At 40.2% G+C, this 18,802-nt stretch overlaps 1 protein-coding gene across 8 annotated transcripts in view; it reads left to right on the plus strand.

The window, feature by feature from the left end:
* Positions 1 to 18,668, plus strand: part of LOC117565983 (protein cappuccino) — a 41,245-nt gene extending 22,577 nt beyond the window's left edge. For 4 of the 8 annotated variants that reach the window (XM_034245391.2, XM_052002260.1, XM_052002261.1 and 1 more), the window contains 6 exons: positions 3,613 to 4,203; positions 11,372 to 11,544; positions 15,053 to 15,854; positions 16,527 to 17,579; positions 18,086 to 18,389; positions 18,458 to 18,668. In XM_034245391.2, coding sequence (XP_034101282.1) covers positions 3,613 to 4,203; positions 11,372 to 11,544; positions 15,053 to 15,854; positions 16,527 to 17,579; positions 18,086 to 18,389; positions 18,458 to 18,581 — 3,047 coding nt within the window. In that variant the 3' untranslated portion in view covers positions 18,582 to 18,668. Of the gene's footprint in view, positions 1 to 3,612; positions 4,204 to 8,879; positions 9,422 to 11,371; positions 11,545 to 14,215; positions 14,370 to 15,052; positions 15,855 to 16,526; positions 17,580 to 18,085; positions 18,390 to 18,457 lie in introns of those variants that run through there. The other 4 variants (XM_034245392.2, XM_034245395.2, XM_034245394.2 and 1 more) reach the window with 4 other exon arrangements.
* The last annotated feature ends 134 nt before the right edge of the window (positions 18,669 to 18,802 follow it).

The following is an 18,802-nucleotide window of genomic DNA, read 5'->3' on the forward strand; positions in this document are numbered from 1 at the left end:
TTTGGACAGCAGGTCGTCGACGCATTTATTTGCTCATTTCGCATTCCAGGCGAGCTTGAAGCGTTTAAAGTCACGTGGGGGTCGCCATTGCCATTACAAACGCATTAGGAGGCGGTTCACTGCTGCCCCTTGGCTATAAGCTCAGGGCGGTAAGAGGGAGTGGCACTCAGTGTGTGGGTGTGTGTGTGTTGTGTGTGCCTTTTGCCAAAATTCGGGAATTATTCAAATTCCCACTTGGCCGGCGCAAATAAACGAAACGCGCTGCGCGGAACAAACCCAATCTTCTGGTCCACGACCTTCTGAGTTCTTGTTGTTGTCGTTGCTGTTGTTCCACAGCACACTTGAAGCGATGTGTATGCTCAAGTGTGTGGCACTTGTGTCCAAAGAAAAAAAAAAGATACGGAACTAAAAGCCTTGTCCTTTTTTTTTTTGCTTCCTTAGCTGTTTGGTGCTCTGCGCCAATTTCAAAGGTAAACACATGAATCGAAGACAAGTGCTTGCCAAACTGTAAGGTTTGAGTGTTCAATCCCCAAAAGGATGACGGCAGATAATTGAACTTTTCAGCATCTCTGTCAAGGACAGCGATAACAAAAATATCACTCACTATTTATAGCAAACAGACGGGCAAAAAAGTTTTTCGGGTTTTCAGCACAAGCCGGAAAAAGTTTGATTGAGAATTCCTAATTTCATTTCAACGGGGTTTAGACAAATTTTACAAAGTTACCTTAAAGGCGAAGCGATTATATAATTTCGAACGCAATTTTCTAGTATAATTTCACAACGATATTTGATGGAAATTTTTCGACAGAAAACATATTCATAACATTCACAAATTCTCAGCCAATTTATTCTGTATACAAATAATTATATTGACACAAAGCTAGAGCAATAAATTTTCGTTTCGGTTCTCTTTCCTTATTAATTTCCTTATAGCTAATTTAATTTTGTATTGCTTCCGTTAAAAATATATATTTGCAAAGTTCTTTGTCTCATTTATATTTGAATTGTATCTCAATTTATCGAATTGAATTCGCGTTCTATTAATTTTAATTACAATTTCTATTGAAATTTTGTTGTGTACATGTTTTCGTTTTTTTGGGCTACGTGAGTAAAACCCCAAAACCCGCTCTTTTAATTTCTTATTTTGCAACTCATAATGTAGTCAACCCATTTCTTAAGGGTATCCGAAAAATGTGCTCCAAGTTTTTTAATTAACTCGTGTCGCTGCTTCCCTTTTTCATTTCGCCTACTTTCCCGACCCTTTCTCGGGGCTTTCTTTATTGTTTTCTTGCAACTGATCCGATCAGTGTTCCTTTAAACAACGCAACACAAAAGTGTGTGAAAGTAGAAATTTATGCAGAATGTGGCTCGAATGGTAGATACCCTGCAACTAATATTATCCTAAGATTTCATTTATCTTACATATTTAAATTGCTATGAAATGATTTTCATTCCCATTAAATATCAAATATATTTATCATTAATCAATCTCTAACCTATTTTCTGGCACACCTTTTGCATTTCTTTGCCAGGGTATAACGCCAAAAAAAAAAAAAAAAATTAAGTCAAACAGTCAGCCCAAAAGTAATTATTGGCACATTTATGCAAAGGCTCGCGCTCGCTTCACATGATATTTTAAATATATAATTGCCAGCTAAAATATATATTACAAAACAGAGAGAAACAAAAAATACACCACACCCCCTCGGCGTTTGGGGGGCACTCTTCATTGAAATTGCTCCCCAATTCCCGTCTAATTGCGCGTCCGTCGCTTGTCGCCTCATGGCTAACAAAACAAAAGCGAGCATGGCTCGATGGGTTTTGGGCTTAAGGTTCAGTTTCTGTTTCAGGTTGAAGCTTGTTGTGTTTTGTTGCGTTGCGTTTGCGTTGTGTTTGGAGCACTTTTTGGCCTGCACGGCGAAAACATTTGTAAAAAACTTAAAAATTGCAAACACGTCTTCATTGTTTACAAAATGTCGGCCGGAAACTCCGGCGCCCGACCAATTCCGTCCCCTTCAGGCTCTTTCATGCCCAAGCCGTGTTTGATTCCCCATTGTTGCTTTCCTGCCTCCCCTCCTTAAACATTGGCTAAAATAAAATACAACAGGAAAAAAAGCAAATTTTAAATTTTAATTAAATCATGTTGTATAGAATGATGCACGTGGGAACACAGAGCAGAGCACAGAGGAACCCAGGCACCGAGCCAAGTGGAACAAGCGGGGGCGTAAGCATGGTCGCCTGGGCCCAAAGTCAATGATGATGGCCGCGATAAGCGCTCCACTGGGTATGCTCAGGCGCCACTAGGCACCGCTCAAAAATTGGCTACAAAAGTGAAGCAAATGCTACTGCCATTGTTGATGTTGATGTTGTTGCTACTGCTGGACGACGACGCCTTCAAGTATGCGGAGCACAACGAAATAATGGGGCCAACTCAATTGACTAAGGACCAAAACGAAGCCGTTATGCTCTCTTGCCCAAAAGCGTTTAATAACGCATTTCTATGAAGTGATGGGCCAACTCAAAATGTACTTAGACAATTTGCCCAACACATTTGTTCATTGGACTCCAGCAAATTGGCTTCCTGTAAAGTGTTGATTGAATAGATCGCGCAAGAAGAAGTTTTTCCGCCATTTCCTATTTAGTTCAACCTACGCAGTTTTCTTTTTTCTTCTCGTGTTTGCACTTTAAGCACGAATATGTATTTTTTTGACATTTATATATTTTAATCGAGAGTCATTCAGTTGAAAAACGCAACGAAGATTGGCTTTTGACAGTTTTGTTTGAATTCTTGTCGAACTGAGCTTCTTTCTTAGACATTTCATATAAAATGCGGATTAAGTTCAATCGTATATAAGTTAAAAGTGTAGGTTTGCTATCGATTCCTTGAATTGCGTAATTTTATTTTAACTTTACACTTAACTTTTTCAACTTGACCAAACTTTACACGTCTGTGGTATTGTTTCAAGTGTTCAAAAGAGTTCCCTCTCTAAGGCTAACGAATTTCCAGAAAAATCAATCAAATAAAAATAAAACTGATAAATTAGCCATTTACATTTAAGGCGGGTGCTCAGCTTACTATTATAATATTAAGTATTTAGTATACTCCAATATTCAAGATTTAGAGCTCGGTTCGTTTTCTAAAATATTGCTTAACTTTTGACTAACAAGATTTTCAACTGATTTTCTGATAGGTTACTCTCTTGGATTGCTATTTTAATACGATTTGAAAGTGATAAAGAATTTGTTAAATAAAAATAATATTAGTATGACCACAACATCGTCAAATTAACCATTTCCATTGAAGGCGAGTTCAGAGCTTACTTATGTCATATTAAGTATACGCTTATATTAAGTATACTCCAGTATTCAAGATTCATAGCTCGGTTTTAAAGCGGTGCTTAACTTTTGACTCATTTTGTGATAAGTTACTCTTTCAGATAGATATTTGAATAAGATTTCAAAATGATAAAGAACTTAGTAGCTCTTTAACCCCGCGTCACAAAAGCGATGGTAAAACTCACATCATCCAAGCTTCAATCTGCAATCGCTCTACAAATTTGCTCTACTAATGCGGCCTCGTCATCCATTTGGTTTCATCTCGTTTCATTTCAGTAGCAACGCCAGTTCTCTCAACCCCAACTTCAACTCCAGCTACAGCTATAGCTTCGACTTCTGCTGCGACTCCGTCGACGCCGCTGGAAACGCAATCAACTGTTATAATTTCGTTTAAATCATCTCAAACACCTGTGCAGTCTCAAGCGGCATCGACTGACAATGCTGCCAATAAAGAGGAGCAGCAGCAACAGCAGTTGTTGGAGCAGCAGCAGCAGCCAGCTGAGGATGGTGAGGAGGCACTAGAGGAGGAGACAGAACCGTTGCCACCGCCACCTGGTTACGGTACGCCCACCAATCTGCTGTTGTCGAGCAATGTGCTCAAAAAGGTGGCCAGCTTTTCGGTCGAGAGATCGTCAACGGGCAACAGCAACAGCAGCGCCAGTGCTCAGTCACTGGCAACGGGCAACGAGGATAAGGATAAAGAGAAGGAGAAGGAGCGAGAGAGGGACAAGGAGACAACGCTGCTGGCGACGTCAACGTCAGCGCTGTTGGAGAAGCAGCAGCAGGCCGCTGTTGGCGCTGGTTCGCGACGAGGCTCATCTTTTGTACCGGAAAAGTTAAGCTTCGCTGCATATGAAAAGTTCGAAGGTAAGTCTCACGAAATATTTTTTAGTCTCTGTCTCTTTTCGTTCGTTTTGAATCGTCTCTTCGCCCATCTTGACTCAAGTCAAGCGCAGCCAAAAGTGCTGGGGCGGGGGGGCGAGGGGATTGACAGGGTGGCAAAGTTACCTGGCTTAAATACAAGTTTAACCAACGATTTTTGCGCATTTCTGTTTGCCTTTTTCGTTAAACTCGGCAAATTGGCGCCACGTTTGATTGCGTTTGTTGTTTGCCCAAAGTTAACAATTAGTTTTCCCCTTCACGCAATTCGCTTCTTTTTCCCTTTTTCCCACTTTTCATACAATTTCCGCCTTGCGGGCAACTCTCGAAATCAGTTAACCAATCAAAAGACAATGCCAACTTGAGTGAATCATTAGACAAACGGTGAGTTACTTTTGTTGTTTGTAACAAACCGTGGAAGAAAAATAAAGTAACGTTTGGCAGCGCCACCTGGCGGTGAGAGTTGCCAAAGTTTTGTGTTTAATCTGGGAATATGTCGAGCATTTAATTAGGAAACTAAAATACATAACTAATTGTATTTATATTAGACAGTTATTTCATGAAACTAGATCAGACAGATTACATCATTGAATAATTGGCAATTAAATGAAATTAGTGTGTGAACTAGACAGTGATCAATGAATTGAAAGTATACTTTATTTGTTTTATGGAAATTCAGTTTGTTCCTCTACTTACATTTTTTAACAAGTTCTGCAATTCAGCTAAACTAAATCACTCTAAGCTAATCAATATGATAATCTAAATAATATTTTTAAGTATGTTCGTAATTTGAAATGATAGAGGAATTACTTTAATTTCTATAAAGTAGATCAGAGCACACTTCAACTAAATTTGTTGCAAACGTTTATCATTTAATAATTTTTTTACAAAATTCTTGGTGCTTAGATTTTCTGTTTGACTTAATGGCTTCATTTATTTCTGGTATTTCGAAAATTTTAGCAGTCAGGCAGTTGCCTTAGCCTCAACTCGAAGTCGAGTCGTGTCGAGTATTTGTATTAAGTATTCATTTTTCCCTGCAGTTGACAGGATTCATAAGTTACGGCTATGCAAATTCACAAATTCTTTTACTCCCCAGGGGCAAAAGACTCCCCCAACCATCTCCTTCCCCTGTCAGTGCTCTTCCTTGGTCTTTCTTAACCCAACTCGAACCCCTCTCAAGTTGACTGCTACTCATTCCAATCAGTAAACTGCCTGCGAGTCGTCGTCGTCTTCTGATTAGATTAAAGTTTCGTTTTGTGCGGCATACTTGCGGGCGCTGTCTTTAAGTCGATGCGTCGCGTCTTACGCGCTCCTACAAACATGCCACAAAAATGCGCATGCCACACACACAAACACACACACACACACACCAACAGAGCCAATGAAAACTTTCGGCATTTTTGTGCTTAAAATTCCGTATGAAAATTATTTGGTGCCTGAAACTATTTTTGCCCAAGTAAAAGTTTTACGCCTAAACGCCGTCAATTTTGTGGCCAGTTAGGCCGCGCCTCTAGTGCCACGCCCACACAGCTCAGATAGCTCACACACTAATTGGTAAGCGTTCACTCTCTTTCGCTGCGGTTGCTGTCAGACATTGTTGCCAGGCATCTGCATCTGCATGTTGCATCATCGAGAGTCGCATCAACGTCTGCTGCAAATTAATGCAAACAAACATTTTAACGCCTCGCTAACCAAGCAGCAGTAACAAAAGCAACAACAGTAAGTGCAACAATGGCAGTAGCTGCTGCTGCATTGAAATCCAAAACCGCACGGACACGCAATTTGCTGGCTTGCCATCTTTCAGCCTCATCCACATCCCCATCCTCATCCTCTTGCTCATCCTTTTGGTCTGGCGCTGTTGTCACTGTCTGAAGTGGCCATCAATTCTTCGTGGCTTTCGGCAGCAGACGCAGCAGAAGCTGAAGCTGAAGCTTTTTGTCGCGACTTTTCATCAGAGCGAGCAGCAGCAGCAGCGGACTCTGGCCAAAATCTGATTTATATGCCCCAACAACGTCACGTCCGCTGTGGCACCAAAGTAGCGAGAAGCGGGGTAGGAGGAGGAGGAGGGAAAGACAAGCCAAAAAGTACCATCAAAGAGCAACAACTATGATGGTGTGCAACCGCAGCCAGCGAACGTTGTTTGTGCAACGCGTAATGAAACAATATTTTGGTAGACGAAGCAGCAGAAGGAGCTATTGCAGCAGCCACTAGAGAGATCTGCCTCTGTTTGTTGTCCTTGTTGCTGTTGTTGTTGTTGTGCTTTGTGGTCTTCTGTGCAACGTTTCATTTTCATCGTTTTGTTGTCTGTTGTTGGTTGGCGAAAGTGTTGGACTGCCAGCATCGACGACGACGTCAGCTTCTGCTTCAGCATCAGCATCAGCGTCAGCGTCATTTCTGCCGTTGATGAATGCAACGCATGCATGCGTACAGCGATACACCCTTCTTATCCCGCTCCCTTTCCCCCTAACCTCCCACAGTCCATATGCTACCCACTCGTCAGCAAACGAAGCAGTTATGCAAATTTGTTGGCCGTCATTCGCGCCGAGTTTCATCAAAAGTTGCCAAACGATGGCAGCTAAGTTGCCATCCCAATTCCCTATTGCATCCCCCCCTCTTCTACCTTCATCCCCTTTGTTGTCCCATATATATGCTGGTCTACCTATACGCTCATCAGTAACGTTGCCTCGTCGTCACATTGGCCTATCACTGGTCGACCCTCTTATCAGCTTTGATTACACGCAGCTAATGATCGTTGCTCGCCTTTGAGTTCGCATTCGAACTTTAGTTTTTGAACTTAAGCTGCTTTAGTTGCAATGTAAACTAACACATACAGAAATAAATAGAATTGATATTTCAACAAAAAAAACTTTTTTCGTTTATGGTAGAAGAAGAATTAAGAATTAAAACCAATAAGAAACCCGCAACATATTCTCAATTAAAGCTCAACAAACCGATCATTATTATTTAGATATACCAAATGAATTCGTCAAAATATACTGAAATCTATATTCAGTATATTGATATACCGAGTATAGAAATTTATTTGTTACTGAAAAGTATATTCGGTATATTTGTATAGCGAATATAAAAATATACTGTTATTTAAATATACCAACAAATACTGATATATACCGAAATGTATATTTAGTATATTGATACAAAGAATATTAATATATTAATATACAAATTAATAATTTAAAAATACTGATATATAGTGAAAAGTATATTTGGTATATTTGTAGCTAATAGAAAAATACAATATACTGTTATTTAAATATACCGAATTAATATGGCAACAAATAATGACATAAACCGAAATGTATATTTGGTATATTGATATACCGAGTATAAAAATATATTAATATACATATTAATAATTTAAAAATACTGATATATTCTGAAAAGTATATTTGGTATATTTGTATAGCGAATATAAAAAACATTATACTGTTATTTAAATATACCAAATTAATATACCAAAATCATTAATATATAATATATATAACGAGTATAAAAATACATTGTTCTGTCAGACATTTAATGGCAATTTGAAGATTTCTTAGGATCCATTTACCATACAAAAAGGCTAAAAGATAAACAATATGTATCTCAATTGTATCTCAAAACAATTCCATATTATACACTGTATAATATACAGTCAGTTAGTTGTCCAACCAATCTATTTTTGTCGTTTATCTCTTCCAATTATAAAACTGATTGGGACTCCCTTTGTTAAGCGGATAATCTAATCAAGTACCTCTCAAATTAAGCACTTCATTGTACAACGTATTTATTCTGGTATTATGCCTAATTTTTCCCTTAGATTGAAACGCTTATCGTTCAACTATCAATCACTTATGCATTGTGTTAACTTTTGCTTATCAGTTAAACTGACCAACTTTTAAAAGCTTTACAAATGACAATGACTAACACTTGAAAATGACATGAAATTAAACAGTTTCGATTAAGGCAAAGTCAACAAATAACGTAAACCATTTTAATTGATCTACAGCGCAGGTGTGAAGTGGCGTGAACTATAAAGTACACTGAGAAAAATTGATTTGAAAATGGAAATTATGTTTTAAGAAACCACTTCTAATATTTGTAATTTTCAATCAGATAATTGATAAGCAAAGTATTGTTTGTCGCAGTGAAATTAAACTTTAATAATTTCAAGAGAGTCAACGATATGACTACGCAAAAACAATAATTGTGATTATCTTTATTTGTGAATGAATGAGTCATTAGTGTGATTGAATTGTGACGCACTTTTGATCCGAATCTATGATTCGGGGGAAAAATCAGAGTCTAGCTGCGGGTGTTACTCATAAGTTTATGATTCAGTAGAAAGAGAGAAAGGGGAAAAAGTTGCAGTAGAAATCCCTCAACTTGAATATGTTATCAAGACCATGACACTGATAACCACCGACCTTGCCAGAGCGTTAGCACAAGGCAACAAGGTAAAGAGAGGGAGAGCGAGCTTGTTTGGCGATAGGCAATGCACTTTGAAGAGGGGGAGCGTGTTCACTTATCAACAACAAACTAAACCAAAAGCAACAACTAGCTCAACTCGCAGGCGCAAGTACAAGTGTTGATAATTTTGATAAGACTTGCGACACATTCAATTTCGCCAAATGACAGCACAGTGAGCAGACAGTCAACAACGCGCTTCGTTTTAGTTCAAATCGGTGGAAAAATATCATGTCCGTCACCCAGCCACAGCTGAGCAACGTTTGGTGTTCGCTGCTGGCGAAGCACGCGCTTCCAACGGAGCAGCAACAGCAGTCGGAGCATCGACCGGAGCATCACGTGCCAATTAGTCTGCCGGATCGCAGCATTATGTGGCGCCAGCCGGAAGCGTGGCTGGAACAGCAACAGCAACAGCCCAGCGTGGCATCACACTCAGCGCATTATCGCCAGCTACAGCTAATGCCCCATCCAAAGCCACAGAAGCCACCTGATGTCGCCCTCGTCGACTGGGCAGCATCCGTTACAACCTCTGTCCTGCTGCCCTACTATACCTATGACTACAACTCCCCCGACAACTCTGTGCCAACTTCCAGTCTGGCCCTCAGCATTAGCGTGCACATTGTCAGCCTTCGGTTTGACCCACACGCGCCTGACCCACAGCTGGCAATGACCAACGCTTCTATAGCATCGTTGCCCCCGCCTTTGCCCGCTCCAGCTGTACGCGCTGACAGCCAGCGTAAGTTTTATTTGATTTGCCCTATGTAAGTGGTAGGGTATTAACAACTAATTTCTAACTATGACAAACTAAGGGGAGGACAACATTTTCAAGTAGTCTCTAAAGTAAAGACGAAATATCAATTGTCATTCTTATGTTGTATAAGAATTCATAGTAAGCACTTTATGTATTATATTAGCTATTCTTATTAGTAGATATAGGTTCATATTTACATTGCTAATCTAACTGATTAGCTACAAATTATATATCAGCTCGTTATGACGAAATATAGAATCTTATATAGTATGAAACTATATATAATATAGTAGTTTTATAGATTAGTAGATTATTAAACTAAGTTCATATTTACATTGCTAAGCTACAGATTATATATCCGCTTAATATTGACTTCTGCTTTTTCGTTATGACGAAATATAGAATCTTATATAGTATGAATAAATATAATATATGTGTTTCATAGATTATTATTAGTAGATTATCAATCTGAGTTCATATTTACATTGCTAATCCAACTAATAAGCTACAGATTATCTACTCGCTCAACGAAATATAGAACTTTATAGAAATTAGTTCATTATTAAACATATATAGTTTGAGAATATCTATTATATGTGTGTAATAGATACCATATAAGTGTATGTAGATTATTGACCTGAGTTCATATTTACATTGCTGATCAAACTGATTAGTTATCAAACTATAACTGAATTTTGTCCTCTGTCTACCATCACGCCAAATTGTCTGATTTGAAATCAGCAATGGGGTTTTTCCTATCAATTTCACTATTAATGATGAGATATTCCAACAAATAAAATACAAAAAAAAAACCATTGCGAACAACGTTATAAAAATCTAATTGGTTGTTGACACATTAAAACAAGTTTATCCTAACAACCAATAATTCGATTTTTATTGTAGAATTAAACTAAATCAAAGGCAATGAAAACGTATGATGAATTGAATTGATTTGAATGTACATTAAAACGAATAATCGATACAAAGATCTTTGATACACAATCAAAGAGAATAAAGATAGCTACAATTATAAATTTATAGTGGCAATGACCAATAAAATAAAGATATCTACAACTATAAATTTATAAGTTCAATGGCACAAAGGATCAACGACCAATAAGCCATAGAATGAGCGCACATTTTAGTGCAATATTTCTTTACAATTATGAATTACAATCCCGTAAATAACTTGTTGTTTATGATTTAGTAAAAGCTAAACAGTGCATTCAGAATGACTCGCAAAACTTGCATTTAATATATATTTGTCGTCATAGAGCAACTATTGCGTCAGTAAAACTATAACCAACTGAATATTTACTCAGCTGTTCAAGAATAAGTTTATAAACTTGACCATATGAAGAAACCGTTTCCAATTGCTTTGATTTGGCCACAAGTCAAGTGCCAATCAATAGCATCAAAAATACGAGTGCTATCTATAAATAAAAACGATGTGAATTGGCTTTTGCGCTTAAGCCATCGCTCACGAAGAGTATCTTATCTTCGTTGTCAAATTGACGCGTTACTTTCGTCTTCTTTTTTTTTTTGTTGTGCCTTTTTTTTGTCGTTTTCCTGTTTGTTTTCTGACTTCTTTGGACAACAGTTAAATTTATTTATGCCTAATGTTTTTGGTAGCCAACACGTCGACCAGAAGGCAACCTTCCAGAGAGAGAGAGAGAGAGAGAGAGAGAGAGAGTGAGAAGGCTCTTCTCTCTGTCTCCCTGCCGAAACTTCACTAAATTTCTTTAGACTTTTTCTCAATGCGTTGCACACACATTCACATAAATCATTGTGTCTGCCTGTATTTGGGTTCCAAGTTTTGTGTATCGGAGCCGCAGCTGTGGGCAAAGTTTATAGAGCGAGCCCCAACCACAAACAATTCTTGCCCCCCTCTCTCTTTTACTCAGTGTAACTAACAGCGTCTCTTTCTGTTTGCAGGTCAAATGCTGATCAAATGGTTAATCTCTACGCTGCAAAGCAACAATGCTACAGGACAAGATGTTTTGAATGCAATGGCATTGCAGTTCTGCAATAATCTCAAATATGTTGGAGTACTCAAGCAGATCTCCAATGAGCAGCAGCAGCAGCAGGAAACCATGTCCGGATTTAGCGTAAGTTCAACGAACTCTCCAGCAAGCACTACTACCGTATATAGTGTAGTTAAAGTCCCGCCAGGGCCACGGGAAATTGGTCATCGAGCGGAAGTTGTCACGGCGCTGACGGAAATAGATCCCAGTGCACGTAACTTAGTTTAAGAGTACTTCGGTTGGACCAAGTCATTAGCTATTGATAAGAACTGACTATGCATCCGCTCTATCTCTGTCTCTCTCTCTGTCCCCTACTCCCTCATCACTCTCTCTCTCTCCCTGTGCATATCATGAGCGTATTCTTTGACTTTAAGTTGGCTACAAAAATGAGCCGCAAAGTTGTGCCGGAAATTAGCAATTCCATTGCCAGGCAAATCGCAATGCACTTTCATTTAGCCAAGCTGCTGCTTCTGTCAGTTGCATAAGCCATCCCCTCCCCCTTTACCGCCCTCAGCACTCCAGCAGCCGCCAGCTGACGAGACCTGCAAGTGTCAGAACTTGTTAAAACTTTGCCGTCAACTCACTCTCAGCTGGCCATTGAAGTTGGCCATGCTGCACAAAATGTCCTCTGCTCTTCGTTCTCATTTTTTGCCATTTTCAACTGCATGCTAAATTATGAAACCAGAGAGTTGACTTGCAGGGTGAAATAGAGGGGGAAATGGTGAGGTCAAGGAGTGCGGGTTGTTTGCTTTTACCCGCCTCTCGAACTAATGGACTGTGTAATAGTTTACTTTGGGGACAGGCTCGAAAATGTTACCGCTGACTAACTAAACAAATCACGAGACTTTGACCAATTTTTATGTTGCTTTAATTAAGGGTTAACCTGTTCTCCCCCTTTCCATTTCCCTATCCCTTCCCCTTCCACACTCAGTGCGCTACCTCTTCAGCTTTTAGCTAAAGTTAATGTTAAGTGTTATTGGCCTGAGGACATTACAACGGCCAAAAACACACTAACAAATAATCAAGCACTCGTTCTATGGTCCAAATTAGTTTAGGCCAAAAGTTTTAGCCACAGCAGCTTAACCTCAAATCCCTACACAGAATCAGAGAGTAACAGCGAAACAGAGCGAGAGAGAGAGAAAGAGAGAGAGAGAGGGTAGGGAGCAAAGGGCGAGCCAAGTGAGTGAGCGGACAACACTGTTAAGTGATTTTCTATGTGATGATACTTGAGCTCTTCAGATTATGATATCACAAATTTCTCCGTCTCATCCTTGGGCCGCCGCCCATCTTTCCCCCTCTCCCGTCTTCTAACCTCCTGTTCAGTGAGTCCCATGTCTTTTTGTAGCTGTGTCCCCTGTCCCATGTCCCATGTCCGATGTCAATGTGCGCGTCATCAAGTTTTTGGGCAACAGGCCAGAAACAGCTTCTAAAGCTTAAGCTTTGCCTGCTCTCCTCTCCTCTCCTATTTCTTGCTATCTCTTTCTATCTTTATCTTGGTCTCTTTCTGCTCTGCTCTGCTTCTTGTTGTTGCAGCTCATTGAAAGTTTGTGCGTTTTTATTACTTTGTGGCAAGTTCGGCGTTTATTATTATTCTTTTGTGTGCGCCACGCGACAAGCGGTAGTTGAGTCAACTTTTGTCAGTTGCAGCTCAACGCAATCAATTTAAATTACAGGGTATTAACATAGTCAAACTCACAATAAGAGTTTAGTAAGCCACTTGAAAACTAGTTGTTGCGAAATTCAATTCAAGTACCATCACATAATAAATGAAATTGCCAATTAACAATGGAAACAAACAACAAATAAAGAAAACAAAGTAATTCAAGAATGCAGTAAAATAAAGTATTTGATAATGCATTAACATTAAAATGAAGTAATAACAAAAAATGCACAAATAAAAACTGAAATAAAAAGCATCAATATGATAGCTATTACAAACAAAAGAATATAGGAGGAATTCTGAGAGGTAAATATTAGTTAAAAACAAACATTTTTAAATAGAAAATTCAGTATAACACAAAAGCTAAACCGATTTGAATAATTCTTCTGAAGAATATGTTCTTTCCTCCTATTTTTCTTACATTCAATACTAGCTTGTATTCGAAAAATGTTTCATTTCCATTCTCCCGCAATTCGTTTATTATTTAAGAGTTCGTTAGGAAAGCTAATTGACACCTGAGATAGATCTGTTTCTCTTTTACACAAAATAAACCTAGATAATTGCCATAAATCATCATTACTATGCATGGATACTTTGGTAGCAAGTATCTTTTTGTGTTCTTCCTTCAAATTAAAAATTGAAATTCAATTATTCGACGGCACTTTCACACCTTCAATACACTCCGCTGACTCTGCTAATCTGTGGAAAATCAACTAAGAATGATACTGAATCAAAAGATAGTTGTGCTTAGGTGAGCGACAGTCAACAGACTGTGTGGGAGTGTGGTTTGGGGGCGTGGCTTCGTTTTCTCTCTGCACGCCATTTGGCTCAAGTGTTTGCACTTTGGCGTTGCTAGCAATTTGCATCTTGTTGTCACATTTGCGAAACCACACACGCCCCTGCCACGCCCCTCCTACTGTCAATCCTTGGGCGAGGCGAGCATTCTAATCCCAGCCTGAATCCAACGCATGACATCTCACAAATAGGTAAGCAGCAAAAAAGTGCAACAGTGGCACTAGCAAAGTTTAAAAAAAAACACATTCAAATACTGTCAGCAAAGCCGCACAAAAAATGCTCTACACTATATTCAAATCTATTCCGACTATTCGATTCGATCGAAAAATAACAAAAAAACAAAATTCCAAATTTGAATTTCTACAAAATTTCAATGTTTTTCCGACACATTTTCAAAATGCATATTTGCGAAGGCAACAAATTTTATGACGACCTCTTAAATTATACCTGCGAGGTTAGTATGAAAAACAAAAAGCTTCGCAAAGATTTGAAGATTTTTTACATATTTTTAATAGGATTTTTTTATTTTTCTTAATCTCAAGGATCACTAGAAAGTTTTATGTTTGTGAAACTAAATGTCAAAGTTCTTAGCGGGAATTAAAATTTAGATTATAATACAATATTTATTGTGACATATATTGTTATTAAAGAAAAAACCAAAAAAATACTAAAATTTTAGAGGAAAGCAAAGCCATTTCCACTAGCAACTCAAATTAAGCGAGAAATTTGATAAGGAAAACATAAAATCTTCTTTCTCTTAAATCAAATTTCATTGTCTAATAATTCAAAGAGAGAGAGTGCACTCAGACAACTTTTGAAATAAAAGAGTATTTGAAACTGTCGTCGAATTCCCGCTGCGGGACACCACGACAACAACAATGACATATGCAGAGCTCACGTTGAGAGTGCAGACGTCGCTTAGGGGGAGGAGGAAGAGTCGAGGAGATACGAGACACACACGGAGTGAGGAAGTGAGGAAGCAAAAAAGCGGATGGCTTTTAAGCTTTGTCGCTTGGTCCACTTGAGACCCGAGTACTGAGCACTGAAAGAGATGCACTTCAGCTGCAATTAGAAGTCAATGGGCTAATACAAGTTTATCTCAATTCCATTCTATTCTCTCTTTTTGTGATTCTTTAGCCCTATGAAATGTACCAATGGACGCATACGGAGCAGCCCACAACATCGCTCCCTCTGACACCCGGCAAACTGGATAAGGTGGCTGCCTGGCCCTTCTCTAGCACGCCGGCGGGATTGAAGCAACATCAGCTGCTGGAAAGCAGCAACAGCACACAACAACTCGATGGCCAGAAGATGTTGCAGCAAGTACTCCGCAAGCGGCTGCTCAACTGCGCGACTCTCGCCGAGGTGCATGCGGTGGTCAATGAGCTGCTCAGCAGCGTCGATGAACCGCCGCGGCGTCCCTCTAAACGGTGCATCAACTTCAATGAGCTGATCAATGCCAGCGAAACAACCATCTACGAGTGCAATAAGCCAGTGGAGAGCAAAAGCTATGCGGATGCGGGCACACAAACCGAGGAGCAAGAGGATCAGGATAAGACTTGTGCGGGCACTTGTACGTGTGGAGCAGCCAAGGGTCTGGCGACGACGGAGCCAGTGCAGCCAGATGTTGCAGCAACAGCCACAGGCACAACAACAGCAGCACCGCCTCCGCCACCACCTCCTCCACCACCGCCGCCGCCACCGCCACCCGCACCTCCCATGCCCGGCCAGGCAGCTGCACCACCACCACCGCCTCCTCCACCGCCACCCATTGCAGGTGCAGGTGCAGGAGGCGCACCGTTGCCACCCCCAGAACCCGCCAGTGCAGCAGGCCCAGTGCCACCGCCACCGCCTCTAAGTACCTCCAAGTCCGGCGCAAATCTCTCGCCAGCGCCCTTGCCCGATCCCGCTGAAGGCAATTGGTTCCTACGCACAAGCAGTAAGTGATATAACAATTTACTTTTTTTAACTCTTTGTATCTAACAAAGATACTCTAAGAAATGCAGCAGAAAATAAAAAAATAAAGCTGATGATTATGAGAAAAGGACAAACTACTGCAGGCAAAACAAAGCTTATGTTTATCCTAAGCCTTGCTTTACATACTTTAGTTTACAATTACAATTACGACAAAGACGAACGTAATTTTCATTGGTTAGAATACCATATTTCCCAATGGTTGGTCAAGACTGCAGTAAAGTCAGTTTAATATAGAAATGTTATTACTAATCTTGCTTTTAAGTTAGAACGAGCTAATTAGCTAACTCATGTCATCTTAACATAGGAAACCGTCTCAAAATTATCGATAGCAAAGCAACGAACTATCAAACTGTTATATTTAAGGAGAATTCCCACTTAAGGAAAGCATAAACTGTTGTTGTAAACGATTTTGTTAATGATTAGTATACAAAAGTTCTTATTCTTCTTGCTGCTTAGTTTGAGACCTTTAGAAATTCAAATTGTAGTATACTAAAGTTCTTATTCTTCTTGCTTTAGAAATCCAAATTGTTTTAATATGAACTATAAATGCATACCACCCATAACTATTATTAAAACTCGAACACGAAAATCTGATATAAATTCGAAATTCACCTGCTGCTTGCTTTTTCCATAGTACAACGCAAGAGCGCCGTTAATCCGCCGAAGCCCATGCGACCGCTGTACTGGACGCGCATTGTGACAAATGTGCCGCCAGTGCCGCGTCCGCCATCGGTGGCCAACTCCACGGACAGCACAGATAACAGCGGCAGTTCGCCGGAGGAGACGCCAAGCACAGCCACAACGCCAGCAGCCACAGCTACAGCATCATCAGCAGCAGCAGCAGTTGCGGCAACACCGGCGGCAGCTGCGCCATCCAAAGAGATTTGGACGGAGATCGATGAGACGCCGCTGGATAATATCGACGAATTTACAGAGCTTTTCTCCCGCCAAGCAATTGCGCCCGTTAGCAAACCCAAGGAACTGAAGCCCAAGCGGGACAAGTCGATTAAAGTGCTCGACCCAAAGCGTTCACGCAATGTGGGCATCTTTGCCAGAAGTTTGCATATGCCGTCCATAGAGATTGAGCATGCCATTTACCAGGTGGACACCTCAGTCATTAGCCTGGAGACGCTGCAACAAATCAGTCATATACGTGCAACCGAGGAGGAGCTGCAACGCATCAAGGATGCCGATGGCGGCGACATTCCACTCGATTATCCCGAACAATTTCTCCGCGACATTTCCCTCATCTCGATGGCCAGTGAACGCATCTCCTGCATTGTCTTTCAAGCCGAATTCGAAGAGTCTGTGACGCTGTTGGTGCGCAAACTAGAGACGGTTTCGCAGCTATCACGACAACTTATAGAGAGTGAAGATTTAAAGCTCGTTTTCTCCATCATATTAACGCTGGGCAACTATATGAATGGCGGCAATCGACAGCGTGGCCAAGCAGATGGCTTCAACCTCGATATACTCGGCAAACTGAAGGATGTCAAGTCCAAGGAGTCGCATACCACGCTGTTGCACTTCATTGTGCGCACGTACATTGCGCAGCGACGCAAAGAGGTGCTCAGTCTGTTCAATATGAAGTTGCCTATACCGGAGCCGCCGGATGTGGAGCGTGCAGCGCAACTGGACTTTGATGAGGTGCAGCTGCAGATCAAGGAACTGCACAAGAAGCTAACAGGTAAGAGAGAGAGAGAGAGAGAGAAGGGGGATTTAAGTAAAATTGAAATTGCTATTTAGTGGATATAAGCCAAGTTTGTCTCTATCCCTCCTTAAAAACGCCTCAATTTCAAAGACCTACATTTTTGTTGTGAATAACACTTAATTTAAAAATTGCTTAAAATCGAAAAATAATCATAGACAATTTCATTCTCAAGTCGCTTATCTGAATAACATAAAATAGTTTTTTTTTTTAATTTCTAAAAGTTAACATTGGGTATTTCATAGCGGACACTCTAACAATTTAGCTTGCTCAACCAGTTGCAGCGTTGCCCTAATTTTAATAGCGCTGTTATTCAGCTTTCGAGGTTGCTGTTAACAGTCTATGCGAATAGTACCAGTTCTGTTAAGTTACATGAAGCTGTTTTTAGTACAGTTTTGGTTGCTCTGAACATGTTAAGCATTTCAAACTGTAATTGTCTGCAGCTATCACATTTATTAATGGGATCCCAATATTTTCACTTACAGCTTGCAAACAGACCACAGCACAGGTGCTCAACGCATCCAGCGGCAGCATTCAGGAGCCCTTCAAATCCAAAATGCAGGAATTTACAGCGAACGCCGATAAATCGGTGGCCAAGCTGCATCAGCTCCTAGACGAATGCCGCGATCTCTTTCAGGAGACAATGCGTTTCTATCACTTCTCACCCAAAGGTTGCACTTTAACCCTGGCACAGTGTACGCCCGATCAGTTTTTCGGTTACTGGACGAATTTCACCAACGACTTCAAAGACATTTGGAAGAAGGAGTTGGCAATATTGGAGAACGAATTGTATGTCCAGCACCTTAGAGCAGCATTCTGAAATATCCATTAATTTGATTTCCCTCTTTTCGTTGCAGTAAATTGAAAAACATGAAAAAACATACACAGGCTGAAAATCGTCGCAATAGCTGCGCTACCACGGCGCAGCCAAAAAGGCTTTTGTACAAGGAGCGCATGGTGCTGCGACGCAGCCAAAACTAGTTGTTAGTCCAAATTAGCTTTAGTTCTTTCCGTTTTTTAAGCTTAATAAAAATTTACGAAAATCCTCGCACTCGCGCACTGTTCGAACTTTTATACGTTTCTTTTTTTCCACCGCCGAATTGGAAAATTGGCTCCAAAATTTTTATAACCGTTATGTACAACACTACAAAAAAATTAATCGGCCAACTACCACAAAGATGTTATCGAACATGCCTTTTTGA

This window comes from Drosophila albomicans, chromosome 2L (assembly GCF_009650485.2).
Source record: "Drosophila albomicans strain 15112-1751.03 chromosome 2L, ASM965048v2, whole genome shotgun sequence".
Lineage (NCBI taxonomy): Eukaryota > Metazoa > Arthropoda > Insecta > Diptera > Drosophilidae > Drosophila > Drosophila albomicans.